This window comes from Drosophila albomicans, chromosome X, assembly GCF_009650485.2.
Source record: "Drosophila albomicans strain 15112-1751.03 chromosome X, ASM965048v2, whole genome shotgun sequence".
Taxonomy (NCBI): Eukaryota; Metazoa; Arthropoda; class Insecta; order Diptera; family Drosophilidae; genus Drosophila; species Drosophila albomicans.
The window spans coordinates 21,593,729-21,609,580 of NC_047627.2; the positions used below are offsets into that span (position 1 = coordinate 21,593,729).

The window sequence follows — 15,852 nt, forward strand, 5'->3', positions numbered from 1 at the left end:
TGCGAATGTTGGTATATACAATAATAACTATAGTAGTTATGATTTCTGAGAATTTGGTTGCGATCAGATAAAAGTTTTGGAAGTTATTAAAGAAATACTTTTGTATGGGCAAAAACGCCTACTTAGTTGCTTTGGCTGACAATCTGGTATATTGTGCCGTCTAAGGTATATGCGGTACTGCACCGATATACCACATATACCAGTTGGTATATTTTTAGTATTTTCGCAGTATATTTGGTATATTTTGAGAATAATACCGCAAAATATTTTGTTTTTATTTATCTCACAGTCGAGTACACTCGACTTACTTGTTTAATATAGCCATTAAGTTATGTAGAACTTTTCATTGTGAATGTCAAAAAAACGCTGATACTAATATACTTAAATATATATAATATACTATGTATGCATAAGACATGAAGCAATGTAAGTCATCAACAAAGTAAGCTGTAAGTAATCATTTAGTAATCGGTTGGGTGTCAAAAGTGCTTGCCAAAATTTTGCATGCTTGCGTTTTATATGCTGAGTGTATGCTTGACTAAGCGGCAGACCAAGAAATTCATGTGGGCGTGGTCCAGCAGTAGGGCTTCTCAAAGATTGCCAAACTTGTTTAAGTGCGCGTTTAAGCAACTGTTGCTCAACAGTTGAGCAGAGTAAGCAGCTGGCAAGTGATTTGTTTAAAAGTGTGAAAAAATCATTGCCAAAAATTTGATTGTAAGTTTGTCAAATGCATGGGTTAATTAATGTAGGCGGATGTGCTAAGTGGGCGTGGTCAGACAGGTAGTATGTTTTTAATAAACTGTTGCTAAACGGTTCAAACTCTTTCTAAACAGTTGCGCAGAACCTCAGAGAATTGCAGGTCATTGTTTTTTAAGCAATCGTATGAGAAAATGACTTGCCAAAAATTTCAAATTTTTTGTGTCAAATGCATGTTTATGTGTTTAGCTAGGCGGCGAACCGAGATATTAGTGAAGGCGGACGCGTAAAGTGGGCATGGTCACAAAGATTGCTCGGCCAGATCACGCTGCTTTTGATCAACTGTTGCTTAACAGCTGAGACTATTGCTAAACAGTTGAGCAGAACTTAAAGTCATTGCTAGCAATGGATTGAAAAATGGCTTGCCAAAAATTTGCCAATATCTGAGTCATATGCCGTGAGCGAGTTTACTTAGGTGGCGTAGCGAAGGCGGATTAACTAAGTGGGCGTGGTCAAGCAGGAGAGCTACACAAAGATTTCCGAACTTGCTTTGGTGCTTCTACAGAACTGTTGAGCAACAGTTGAGAAATTAGCTGCTGATAATCATATGGCAATCTCGCAATGTGTGAAAAAGTCGATGCCAAAAATTTTCAAGTATATCTGTCATTTGCAGTGTGAGTGTTCGACTAGGCGGCGGTCCAAGAAAATAGAATATGCGGATTAGCTAAGTGGGCGTGGTCGGGCAGGCAGGAGCTTTACAAAGATTGCTCAGCCAGATTACGCTGCTTTTGATCAACTGTTGCTTAACAGTTGAGCAGAACCTTAGAGCATTATATTGCATTGATCGTGTGGGAAAATGACTTGCCAAAAATTTTAGTTTTTGGGTGCGGAATGCATGTGTGTATGTTTGACTAGATATTAGTGAAGGCGGACGGGTTAAGTGGGCGTGGTCAAGCAAGAGAGCTACACAAAGATAGCTTAGTTTACTTTGCGTACTTTAGATCAACTGTTGATCAACAGTTGAGCAAAAATGTAAAATTGACTTGGGCAAGTTGCAGATTTGAGTCTGCGACTGAAAATGTCATTGCCAAAAATTTGTCCCTATGTGATTCCTATTCAGTGTCATTGCTTATTAGTAAAGGCGGATACGATAAGTGGGCGTGGTGAAGAAGGAGAGTCTTACAAAAGATGGTGTGTGTGTATGTGTTTCTAAACTACTTAGAATAATATAATATTTATCAACACTTCGCCTTTATATGGCGTCTGGTTTTGAATGGTTTATGATTTCATAATATTGACAACTTAGAATAATAATAAATCCTAAGCTATAGAATTATTTTCAACGCGGTTTTTTTCTTTGTATTTAACCACTTTATCGCAATTATATAAAAAGTGGTTGTGTTATTGCCTCTTTCAAATATTTCCCATATATTTTTTATAAGCTTTTCTGTTGAAAAGTGAGACAATAATAAATATAAAAAGATATTATTTAAGCATATGTTTACAACATGGTATAATATTAAGATGTAACTGCCACTTGAAAAATGTAAAGGTCTTTAAACATGTTCAATACGATTAACAAAAATGACTATATGTAGTTTATAAATATTATAGAGCTGATGAGCTGACCAAAGTTGCCTTTGCGATGCTAGGCAGATACTTAAAATACCAGATTGTCAGCCGAAGCAGCTTAGAGCCAATTGCAATTGACATATTTTACCAAACAAAAGTATTTCTTAAATGACTTCTTCAATTTTAGTTATAAGTTATAATACCCTTTTGCTATATGGGTAGCGGGTATTCTGTCTTGCCCGAAAAGCATAAATATAGAATTGAAATTGGTTGCCGAATGCCAACAGTTGACTTCGCAGAAGTCGTAAGTACTTTTAAGCACTGCACTAATACAGCTACCAAAAAGGACTAATACGCCAAGTGAGCACATAAGTAGATACACATACATACAACAGCCAAAAAAAAAAGCGAGTGTACACACATCGTATAGTAGATGATGGTGAGCACTTTGATCTTTGCCTACTGCTTTGACATGCTGCAAACAAAAACGCACATAAAAGGCAGACGGCGAAAGGGTTTTAAATAAATACGAGAGAGCAACATTCGAAATCTTAAATAAAATGTATACAATGTAATTGCAGATGCGCGGGGCAAGAGAGGGGAGGCGACCCTCAAGACAATGTGTTGGAAAATGAGTTCAAGCTGAAAATTCATTTAAAACATTAACACACAGTGAGAGAAAGAAAGGGGGAGAGGGAGAGAGGGAGAGGGAGAGGCACACCCGCACACCAGTCGCTGCTATGTAATTATGCACACATGCGTTTACTTGCCGATGGGTTTTATGACATAAATTACATCAAGCACAAAATTTTAATATAATTTTCACTAAAAACGCGCGAGAAACTTTTTTAGTTACCGTCGTCGTCGTCGTCGTCGTCGTTGCTGCTGCTGCTGTTCGTGATGATGATGAAGGCAACTTCAAAAGGCTAGGAGTAAAGAGACTCACATACACACACACACTCGCACACACTCGCACACACACACACACGTGGCATAGAGAGGGTCGCGCGTGTGTGAAACAGGATATCCGTTGCGGAAGTTACAAATTTTCCACTTTCCACACTCGTGACATGGCCCCAGGCACCTTGCACTCCCAAAGAGATGTCTACAGAGGGAGGGAGGATGGTGTTGGGGAGGGGGGGGTGGAGCGGGCGAAGGGCGGTCAAGGCGTGGCACTAATGTGCCCTGCTTACGACGACGCCATTTTATATTTATTCTGTTCCATCAAGAAAAGCACTTGCCTGCCTTTTTCTGACAGTTCAACTATTTTAGCCCCGGCGAAAATGGAGAAGAAGAAGGAACGAGCGAGCGGGAGAGAGGGAGAGCGGGAGAGAGAGAGAGAGAGGTAGAGAGGAAGAGAGAAAGAGTGCGAGTCCTTTTAATCATTTGGCAAACTTTCTGTGACACGCAGCACTCCAGAGTCAACTACATTTTGTGTATGCCAAAAACTACTCGACACACACACACACACACACACACTCGCGGCATTCACACTCACGTACTCATGGATAGTGCTTTGACTGCCTTTTAGTTTTTAATGTAATTTTGAGACTTCTTTTTTTTTGTCGTTGTTGTTCTTTTTGTTGTCGTTTTTTGTATTTTTGCTGTTGTGTCACTTTGCAGTTTCGGGTCGCAAGTGCGAAAAGTTGGCGTCAAAGTTTTTCAAAAATTATTTCCCCAACGGGGTTTTCGAAACATTCTTTTGCTGAATAAAACTCATTGAGCAACTTGACAAAAAACAAAAAAAAAACAAAAAAAATACATATAAAAAACACAAAAACAAAATAAAATTTGAGTGTGTATTAAAATTCATTTCGTCTGCCTTAAGATACATCACTGATTATCCCATTAAATAAAGCATTTCACAGCTTTAGAAACATCTAAAAAAGGTGTTTAGAAAATTATACAACAAATTTTAATAATAATTAAAGTAATTATACCATTTATATTATATATTTTCAACTTTAATTCATTAATTTTTATTTAAATAAAAATATATATATTTGAAGGGTGAGAACAACAAATAAAATAAAAAAGTGTTACACAATTATTTATTTTTAAGTTACCTTGAATAAAAGCAAAGTAGTGCGGTATTATACTTGTAATGTACTGCAAAATACTAAAATGTAGTACTATATCAATATACCAAATGTGGCCTTCAGTAATATTTGGTATATTGACACAGTACTACATGCAAAATATACCACAAAGTGCTCAAATATACCAGATTTTAAGCTAAAGCCACTAAAACCTGATATTATCTTAAATAACTTCAACAACAGCAAATTTTCAAAAATTATAAATACTGCAGTTATTATTATCCGTAGCAAAAACCGCTACGCTTGTAATTCGATTCCCGGCGTGGCAAAAATATGAGACAAACTTGTTCTGCCTGCAATCATTACAAGTTCAGTCGAAAAATTATAGCTCTACTTCCTATAGTCTCTGAGGTCTAGGTGTTCATACGGACGGACGAACGAAAAGACGGGCAGACAGACAGACGGACAGACAGACAGACACCATATAGTATATATATCGATTTCTATATAATCAAAAAAATTACAAAAAAATTATATTGCTTGCAAAAATGCAGCCAAAAGTTTTTGTATTTCCTAAAAATGTTTAATTGGCAAATAAAATAATGAAATAAAAATATTATGAGCGAGCACTTGCCTAAACGTATTGACTGTCTGGAAATAAATGAATGGGTTTATGAGCTTGTCGAAGTCTCCGTCTCTGTGTGTTGCTATTTTTAAAAGTCTCACACCCTTTGTTGGCTGCAAGCATAAAAATTTAAAGAAAGGCAGCAGCAGAAAAAAAATAAAATAATAAAGTCATAGATACACTGAGCCTTTGCACCACCACCAAACAAAGCAAGGCAAGGCGAAGGGAAGCAGGGGGAGGCAAGGCGAGGCGTGGCATTCACCCACTTGCTACCTCATAAATTTCATAGTGAAATTGTTAAATTTTAATAAAATCAAAGCGTATCAAACGAGATTTGTTCACCAGGCGACGACGTCGAACTCGAAGTCGACGCCGACGTCGACGCCGACGGCAATGGCAACAGCAGAATCAGAAGCAGAAGGAGAAGGAGAATCGCTTCTTGTAGTCATCTGTTCCATCGTCCTTGCGACGTCGTTATCCTTGTTCGCAGTCTGGTTATATCGCGTGTTTATTGTTGCAACAGTCGCGCGCCTCGAACGCTTTAAAATAATTTAAGTCAAACGCCCGCTGTTCTCTCTCTCTCTTTCTCTCTCTCTCTCTATCTGTGTTTGCGAGGGGGGTTCAGAGGGTTTCTGCTCGTGGTTCAACATGCGGCGTTCTACATATCGAGGGGTTGCATCGACCCTTCCCATCGAAGGCTCGAGTCAAAGTCGACGACAACGACAACGACGACGTCGCTGTTGTTTTGTGACTCGTTAAAGGATTAAAATCATTTTAATGGATTTTTCAAGCTGTTGTTTTGTTTTATAATTGTCGCATCTATTGTGTCACTGTTTCTTCTTCTCTCTTTCTCTACATATATATGTATGTATGTATATATGTGAGAAGTAGGACATACTTTGCACTCTGTGCCGTGTGTCAGTTAACAGCACAAAAAAGGCAGCGCGAATCGTTTGCACGCCTATCAAAAGGACTTTGCGCCTGGTTGCCTGCTCATTTGTCATCATCATTGTGATAATGTCTTCGGGGTAGAAATGATAGCCTCGAAACCTGTTCTCTTCGGTTTGCTTTCTTATAAAATAAATGATATATGTGCATCTATTCGTGTGTGTCGAAACTAATATCGATCGTCTATTAACAACAAAAATATATTTAATTAAATTCAAATAATAAGTTGCTGACAACTTTAAATTTAAACCAATTATTTATTATAAAAATTGTATTCACAATGTTTAATGAGACTATTCTTAATAAACACAGTGTTTATTATTTTAAAAGATAAAAATCCATTAATTTACACAAAATTTAAAAGAACCAATGCGATTCCATGAGAATAGTGAAACAGACAAAACTTTAATAAAAAATATAAATTATATGTATAAATTGAATTTCTAATGATAATAAAAACTGTAAATTAAATGCATAAATTGTATTTATAAATTTAGGCGGCACAATTTCTTCAATTTTCATCTAAATCGATACAAAATTTTTTTAATTAAAACAAGCAATAAAATGTCATATTAAATGAAAAATAGGTATAGGTAAGCAATTACAATATATTATGTAATAAAGTAAAAAAAAATATATGTATATTTAAGAAGTGTATATTATATTTATAAATTGTACTTAGAGTTTTAAATAACGACAACAACAACAAACAATACAATTTCATAATAATTGTAAAACAGATAAACTTAGATAAAAGTTACTATATAATATATGTATATTGATACTTTTTTTGAATAATGTATATTACATATACAAATAATATTTATAATTTTAAAGAGAACAAATTCACAAAATTTACTTAATCTTAAATGTAAAATTTTCAATTTAAAACAAACAATAAAATTTAAAGAAATTCTTAAAATAAATGAAGTAAGATAAAAACTTATAGTCTCAGCAAATGCAATATTCACATTTCTCTTAAGAAAAAGTATGTATGTTATTATTTTATTATTAATATATGTATAATATATATATATATATAATATATATAATTTGTATTTGGTTAAATGGAAGTATTCTTTACTTAAGTTAATAATTGAATGCCGCCAACAGAAGATTGGATTTCTATATAAAACAAAGAACTAAATTGAATGATCATGGTACTAGACAAAATAAAATAATGTTGGCAAATGAAATCCAATAAAAACTAACAATAAAATTCCTTGCTAATTAATTGTAAAATAGTTAAAGTAAGATAAGAATTAACCTATAAATAAATTGCTTTTTGTATGAATTTTATTTACAATGTTACCTAATATGATTCTTGTTTTTATTAAGTGTATGCAACAACTGAGAAAAATTAAAAAATTCATTTGAAATGCTGAAAAAAAAAGAAAATAAAATAAAATGAGATACAACATTTATAATTTTAGTAAAGTTTGCTTTACACAAACACAACTTCATGTCTTAATGATTGTAACACGAACAGCTGCCGCATTGTGATTGTAATTACATTATTTATATAGCATTATCCGTATTGGAAGGCAGAGGTAATTTAAGCTAATCCATTTGATTTGCATGAGTTCCAGGAATCGCTCTCATAGCCTACGGTTTGACGGCCATCTAAGCCAGCTAAATAATAGTCATATTAATTTACAAATGACTTTATAAAACCCAATCACTTTTATCCGCTAACCCTTTCTTGCTGTCTTCTTTCATTCTTTCGGCCTAACGAGCATGAAACGCCGCCGGCGTTGTTTCCCCTTCTCACCCCTCACTCCCAACTGATTGAGAGGGTTACTTACCTGGCAACTTAAAGGGCAATCCAGCCATCAAAGGATCTGGGCCGAAGCGTTGTGGTCCAAATGCGAACGGATGAAAGCCCTGATGACGCACCTTGGAACGCGGCTCGCGGGGTCCATCGACGGTAACCTTGATGGCCTTCGTGTAGGTGGCAATCTGTATGGGATTCGTTGAGATGACAATTGTCAGCGTAAAGCTTTTACCTGCAACACAACAAATATAGAGGAGGCCATTTATTAATAAGTTCACACACGATGTAAAAAGATAACTCTATTCGAATTGTCTTTTATTGCATCTAACATTGCACATGGCTATGTTTAGTACAGCACAGAGGGAAACATAATATTAAAATACAACAAAAACAAGTAAGAAAGGTACAGTGGAGTGTATGTTAGATAAAAGTAATGCAGTGCGGTATATTTCATAAAATATATAGTATAAAATTAATATACAGCAAATAGAGTATAAAAATATACCGAAAGCAATATTTATTTTAATAAAATACAAATTAATATACCGCAAAATACTAAAAAATATACCGAATGCTATTTTTGGTATATCAATATAGTACTATATTCAAATATTGTCAATCAAAGCAGCTAAAAAAGCGATTGCGATTTCTAAAAAATAATTATTCTTCATCCCATAATGAAGTAATTATTATCTAAACCAAAAATATACTATATTACTCTAAAAGAACCATTGTATATTTAAATTATATTAAATATGATTATATTTTCTATATACATACATGATTAAAATTCACAATCAAAAAAACGAAAACGTTTTAGAATTATTTAAAATTAAAACAAGTAAGAAAGCTACAGTCGAGTGTACTCGACTGTGAGATACCGGCTACCCAATTTGAATAAAAGAAATATATTTTGCGGTATTTTTCTCAAAAATACTAAATATACTGGAAATACTAAAAATATACCAAATGGTATGTTTGGTATATCGATATAACACCGCACTCAAAATATACCATAGACGGCACAATATACCAGATTATCAGCCAAAGCAACTAAGACCCTTAGTAAATAGGCGATTTTGCCCATACAAAAGTATTTCTTTAATAACTTCCACTACTTTTATCTGATCGCAACCAAATTTTCAGGAATCATAACTATAGTAATTATTGTATATACCAAAATTTGTAACTCTACCTTTAAAATTACGCTTGTTATTCGATTTTTAATTTGCGGGGGCGGAAGTGGGCGTGGCAAAAATTTGAAACAAACTTGATCTGCGTGCAAACATAACAAATGCAAAATTATACTACTGTGGGCAAAAAGTAAGGTGAATTTGTTTGTAAAATGAAAAATCTTTATTTATTCTTCTAAATCAATATCATTCCCTTCAAAGTGATCCCCTCCCGATAAAATACAATTATGCACACTTTTTTTCCTATCCTCGAAATATGCCAAATAGTCCCTTTTCGGTATAGCCATCAGTGCCTTCTTCGATTTAGCTTTTATCTCCTCAATCGACTCGAAACGCATTCCCCGAAGTGGTCTCTTCAGTTTTGGGAATAGTCAGAAGTCACACGGAGCCAAATCAGGCGAATACAGTGGTCTTGGAACGATATGCGTCGAATTTTTTGCGAAATGGTCAAGAAAAACGTGTACAGAAATTGGTCGTTTTTGGTACCAAACGAGATTTGACTTTTCGTAGGCCCAAATGGTCTTTCAAAATGGTTTTTCACAGATCTTTCTGATATTCCGATCATATCAGTAAGGTCTCTAATAGTCAACCGACGATTTTTGCCTCCACTTTGTTGACGTGTTGGTCATGTGTTGACGTCGATTGTCGTCCGGAGCGCTCCAAGTCATCAACACGTTCTCGACCCTCTTTGATGTCTTTGTACCACTTAAAAACATTTTTTTTTGTGACATGGTAGAATCACCAAAGGTCTTCCGCAACATACTCGGCGTTTCCGCAGCCGAAATTTCATTCAGCAAAACAAAATTTGATGGCACTTCTCATTCAGACATTGTAAAAAATCGAAAAATGCACTCTTGGTCGTTTGGAAAACACAAGCGTAAATATATTTCTGATAATGACATTCAAATGAAATTTGGCCCAGATGTCATTAACAGTCTTGCCAACTTAAGAAAAAAAGAATTAGGCCGAATTGTTAGGCCCGCGAAGTTTAAATTGAAAATTCACCTTACTTTTTGCCCACAGTAGTAGCTCTATCTCTTATAGTCTCTGAGGACAGACGGACAGACGGACGGACGGACAGACGGACATGGCTATATCGTCTCGGCTGTTGACGCTGATCAAGAATATATATACTTTATAGGGTCGGAGATGCCTCCTTCTACCTGTTACATACATTTCCTGCCGGCACAATGTTATAATACCCTTCTACCCTATGGGTAGCGGGTATAAAAACAAGTAAGAAAGATACAGTGGATTGTATGTGAGATAAAAGTAATGCAGTGCGGTATATTTCATAAAATATTTAGTATAAAATTAATATACCGCAAAGAGAGTATAACAATATACCGAAAGCACTACTTTATTTGAATGAAATACAAATTAATATACCACAAAATAGTAAAAATATACCGAAAGATATTTTTGGTATATCGATATAGTACTATATTCAAATATTGTCGATTGCAATTTCTAAAAAATAATTATTCTGTATTCGATACTGAAGTTATTATTGTCTGTTCCAAAAATATACTATATTACTCTAAAATAACCGTTTAATATTTAAAATATGTATATTTTAATTATATTAAATATATTTATGATTTCCATATACATGATTAAAATTCAGATTCCAAAAAAAGAAAACGATTTAGAATTATTTAAAATGAAAACAAAATAATCATTTAATTGAATTATTAAATTTCTATGAAAACAACACAAATTAAATTCGTTTCAGGAAATAATAATCAACAAAATTCAAAAATTGAATTAATTTATAATTAATTTAAGAAAATATTCCTTTTTTTATTTTTAGAAGAATATTTTACATTATTTCCGTCTTCAAAATGTTCCTTAAGGTATTTAGTTTACTTTACATTGACTTTAATAATAAAAGTGTGATAAATTTACAAATAAAGATTTTCATTCATAATGAATTTGTTTGATTCAAAGAGTTTCTGTTTGAGTACTCGCAGTAAATAAACGAAGTTATTCGCGAATTGAAAATGAAACCCAGCTGAGCCAGCCACAAAAATTACACGAAATTTGCGCAAAATCCACAACATGGATACCCCAGAGATTTTTGTTGAGTTGCACTCACGCACACGATTCATCGACTGAATAAATGAGTGTCCAGTCAAGCTTTTAGCCTGCCCAAAATACACTCATGAAGTCATAGACAAACTCATAATCATCGGTTGCCGGTCCTTGGTCCCATTGTCTTTGACTCTCGTCTGGGGAAATTCTGTCAATGCTGGCCAAAATGCAGTGAATGAATGCCAATGAACGAGTCGAACGCAATAATAAGTCGAATGCGGTGACTTTGACATGGCAACTACTACAATGACAATGTCGACGACGTCGACGACGACGACGATGATGACGACGATGACGATGAGTATTGTGGATGCCGTTGGTCCTTCTAACACTGAGAGATTAGCGTTGCCATAACAGCCATAACTTCAATGGACTCCATTGTCGGCCATCTCGTCAATATTCATCAACTTTCTAATGCCAACGGAATGCGAAAGCTACTGCAAATGCGAATGAAAATCAAAATCAAAATGACAGCAGCAGCAGCAAAGTCCTTAAAGGGGCGTGAATTCAGAATTCATTTGGCAAACACTTGACGCGTGTTGCGAAAATATTGGAAATGAAATGCTTTGCACTTGAATTCGGCTACTCAAGAATGTCTTTAATAATTCCGTCTAAATATTTATAATCTTTTTAAAGAATCTTAGAGCATATATATTCCGTTATATTCTATTACTTTCGACTGTCTATTAGGAAAATGAAAGTACAATACTTTAACAGCGTATTTATGGATAGTTTTGCGAATGAAATATAAAGCTATATACACTGGATAGTAATATTTAAATCATAATTTTCGAATAACAATAGTATAACAATTTAAAGTCTTTCATTCCCATCATTAATTTGAGAATAAACAAGCTAATCAATGATTCCTGATTCCAAAAAAGTTTAAGGAAGCATTTCAATAATATTTCCTATAGGAAATCATATAATATTGATTTAAGATTTTATACTTGATTTATGAACGTCTTCATATATGAACTCATATATATATGAGTTATCAATATTCAACAGTATATTTACATTGTTTTTTCTATAGTATTATGGTATAATAGTGTCTATAAACATATATAAATCACTAGGACATTAAAGTTGTATTCCAAAATATTGCTGACTTCACAAATAGTTTAATATAAATTGCATATTTATCACAAATTTGCAGTAAACAATTAAGAAAGCTACATTTGAGTGTGCTTGACTGTGAGATACCCGCTTCCCATTTTACATAGAAGTAAAACAGTGCGGTATTATTCCTAAAAGATACCAAATGGATGATATACTGCAAAATTACTAAAACATATCGAAGGCACTATTTAGTATATCAATGTAGTACCACATTCAAAATATGCCATACATGAAAAAATATACCAAAATATAGGTGTTCATACAAAAGACTAGTTCTGCTTATTTCTATTGCCTGCAGGCACAAAGTTATAATACCCTTCTACCCTATGGGAGGCGGGTATAGAAATTTAATAATTTTCACAAATTTGTAGTAAAACATTGACCAAGCTTATCGATAATATACATAGGCAACTTGAACGCAAAGTACTTAACTTAATCCAAAGAATATGCTGCTAACTTTTCGCACACTCATATATTGGGCCACACACACACACGCACACACACACACACATACAGACACATGTTGTTGTCTCATTGGTTGTCAAATGCGTAACTCATTTGCAAGTTTTTAGCCAACATCAACGCCATTTTGTTGGCACATTCGAGTTAACAAACAACAACAACAACATCACATGAAAAGTAAAGAAAGTTCTTAGATTAATATTAAATTAAACGAAGCATGCAAAAAACGCACGAAGGCGGCAATCATTAGAGCATAAGGCGTGAGGAGAGTGGAGGAGAGGAGAGAGACAGAGTTGGGCCTTTAACAGTCTTATACACCGAGTCGAAGGCATTCAGAAGCCAAAACAAAAATATTACCAGCTTGAAGCTGTATGTATGTGTAGGTGTGTGTGTGTGTGTGGCAGAGTGGCAAGTGACGGCTGGTGGCAAGCAGCAGAAGCAGAAGCAGAAGAAAACCCCAAGAAAGCTACACAAGAAAACAAATGAACATAAACAGGCGAAACGAACCAAGAAAACCAACAAAATGAAATGAAACTTTTTTAATTATGCGCCCTTAACACACACACACACACACACATACACACCCCCATGCCAGACGACAAGCAACAAGCACAGCAGATGGAGGCGTAATTGAGGGCAGTGGAAGGGAGGAGGAAGCAAGAAGGAGGCGGTGTCAAACGTTAGCAAACTAGCAACAACGCATAGAGAGAAGCAAAGCCAGCAAAGTGGCTAAGACAAAAGGCCGCGACGGTCTGCGACTCGTTGCTCGGCGCCAAAATGAGCAAAAATTGCAAATAAATCTGTTGCTGTTAGCCAAAAACAACAACAGCAAGAGGAAGAGGAAGAGGAGGCGTGGCAATGACGCTGACGGTGACAAAGAACTTTTGGCTGCTAATAAGATGAAAACCATTAAAAGTCGACACAAGTCGCGTCCGTTGCAAGCCAAAAGCTCTCGCTTGATGGTCGAAAACGTGGTGGTAAGAGGGGTAGGGGTAAAGGGGGAGAGAGGAGAGAGGAGAGAGGAGAAGGCTAGTGGACTGGCGGGTTAAAATTTTGTCATTTTCGCAACAAAGCAAAAATTATCACCACTTTGCAAAAGGCGGCGGCAACAGCAACGACAGCAAGGACAAAGACGAGGATGCTGTTGTGCACCCTTTAAAGGACCAACACACTAAGCTGTATGTGTGTGTGTGTGTGTGTGTGTGTGGCTGTACAGTCGCTAAGTGATTTTAAAACAAAGTTTCGAAACGTTTAACGTTACACTTGGAAAATGCTTCGCTTAGGTCGCCTGCATTTTAACTTTCGATGCTGATAATGAAGCGCAAAACAACAAGGCAACAAGACAACAAAACAACAAGGAACAAACGCAGTCGCCTGGTCTCAACACTCAACTCTCAACTCACAACTCAGCTCTTACACAAGGGTTCCTGTTTTCTGTTCCTTTCATTCATTCGCCCTCGAATGCTTAGGCAATTTAATGGCAATGTCAGCACCACCTAACCACTGAAGTTCTCTTCAGTTGCTGTTGCTGTTGCTGTTGCTGTTGCTGCTAATGTCGTTAGTAGTCGCATGGCGCCATAATTATAATTTGACATAAGACAAGAAGTCTGAGGTTGACAACAAAATGACATTTTAAATACACACTTGGCAAGCCTTGTTGGCAGCCCCGACACATTCTGAATGGACATGCTCAGAGACAGCAACCCCCCAATTCACCACTCACCACTCACCACACCAGTCACCAGTCACCACTCGCCCCCCTTTCCTTTACCTGCCCACCCCCGTCCCCAACAGCAGCAGCAGCCATTAGGCTGTCGCTCATCTCTTAGCCAGAATGCTTGTATTTAGACACTTAACAGATCATAATTTTAACACTTTATCTAATGCCCTGCTGAGCGCTTGAAATGTGCCACATTTAATTGCTCGAGAGTTTTGCATTTCAAATCGTTTAATATCGCTTCAAAGCTGGCTTTTCACTTCGACTTAATTGAATTGAGCAGCAGCCAAATTATTCGAAAGTTCCAATAGACTTTCAAATAATATTTAATCATGAATTTTAAATAATGTTTATACTTAAATACATTATTCAATTTGCTGGATAGTAAACGGGAATTTTGTAGTTTGTTTTAATGCTTTAACTTTCGAAGAGTTTTCGCTTATGAAGCTATTAAAAATATTGCTATTTTTATAAATTTCAAGTGTATGCAGAAAGAGCTCTTTAAATTACTTTTGTAATAATATAAAAGAACAAAAATGAATAAATACAAAGTGACTAAACAAAAAATTATGCTAAAATTTAAAGACAAATCTAAACATGAACATATGTATATATAAAATAGCCAATTAACAAATCAAGCAATAATGTCGAAATTTAAATAAATATAAATCCAATATGTACTTATTTTATTTGTTATACTATTATTTATTTATAAACATATATTTTATTTAAGAGAGTATACATTAATGAATAAATTTGAAGAAGAATGTAAATTGAAAACATTTTTATTGCTTAAAATAAACGCTTTCAGCAATAGAATCTTAGATGCTTTGAGTGATAATGTTGCGTACTCTTTGGAATATATTAAATTTAGTACTATGTATATCAATATACCAAATATAGCCTTGGGTATATTTTTGTATTTTTGCAGTGCATGGATTTGGATTATTTTAAGAATATGTTAATACTGCACTCTTATTCAAAATTGTTGGCGAGTATCTCACAGTCGAACAGACTCAACTGTAGCTTTTTTTACATTTTTTAAATAAATTTATTTAAAAGCATTTATTTTAATTTATATTTAAACCTTCTTTACAACTGCTATAGACAAAAAAAAGTACAAATTTTAATTTATATTTAAAGCTTCTTTACGACTGCTATAGACAAAAAAAAGTACAAATTCCATAGACGGAGAAAATAACACGTTTAGAGTAGAAATTAAAAATTCCGCATATAAGAAGCGACTGACAAAGTTAAAGATACAGTCATAATATGGAAGCAACGCTCTGGCTTTAACATCATTCAGACTCTTGGGTATATATTATAGAATCTCAGTTTAAGTCTGCTGTTTTAACTTCTTCTACTTCTTCCTCAGTCTGTAGTCTGCCATAAATATTCATATGTTTATTTTATACGTTTTGCCAACACAAAACGTTGCACTTTCTTTTCGCTGTCGCCAAAATGAAATGAGGGAGAAGTTTCCAGTATCCCTTTTTTTGTTTTTGTTTTTGTTTTTGTCCTCGCTCATGATACATTTGTTGTTGTTTTCAGCTTTTCGCATTTGTCGCCTGGCTTTTGCCCTTTTTGACTGGAGCAGAAACAGAAGCAAA

At 34.9% G+C, this 15,852-nt stretch overlaps 1 protein-coding gene across 1 annotated transcript in view; it reads right to left on the reverse strand.

Moving 5' to 3' along the window:
• The window catches only part of LOC117578048 (M-phase inducer phosphatase), a 40,773-nt gene that overhangs the window by 11,608 nt on the left and 13,313 nt on the right, over positions 1-15,852 (reverse strand). Inside the window, exon 3 of the mRNA XM_034263167.2 lies at positions 7,686-7,886. Coding sequence (XP_034119058.1) covers positions 7,686-7,886 — 201 coding nt within the window. The remainder of the gene's footprint in view (positions 1-7,685; positions 7,887-15,852) is intronic.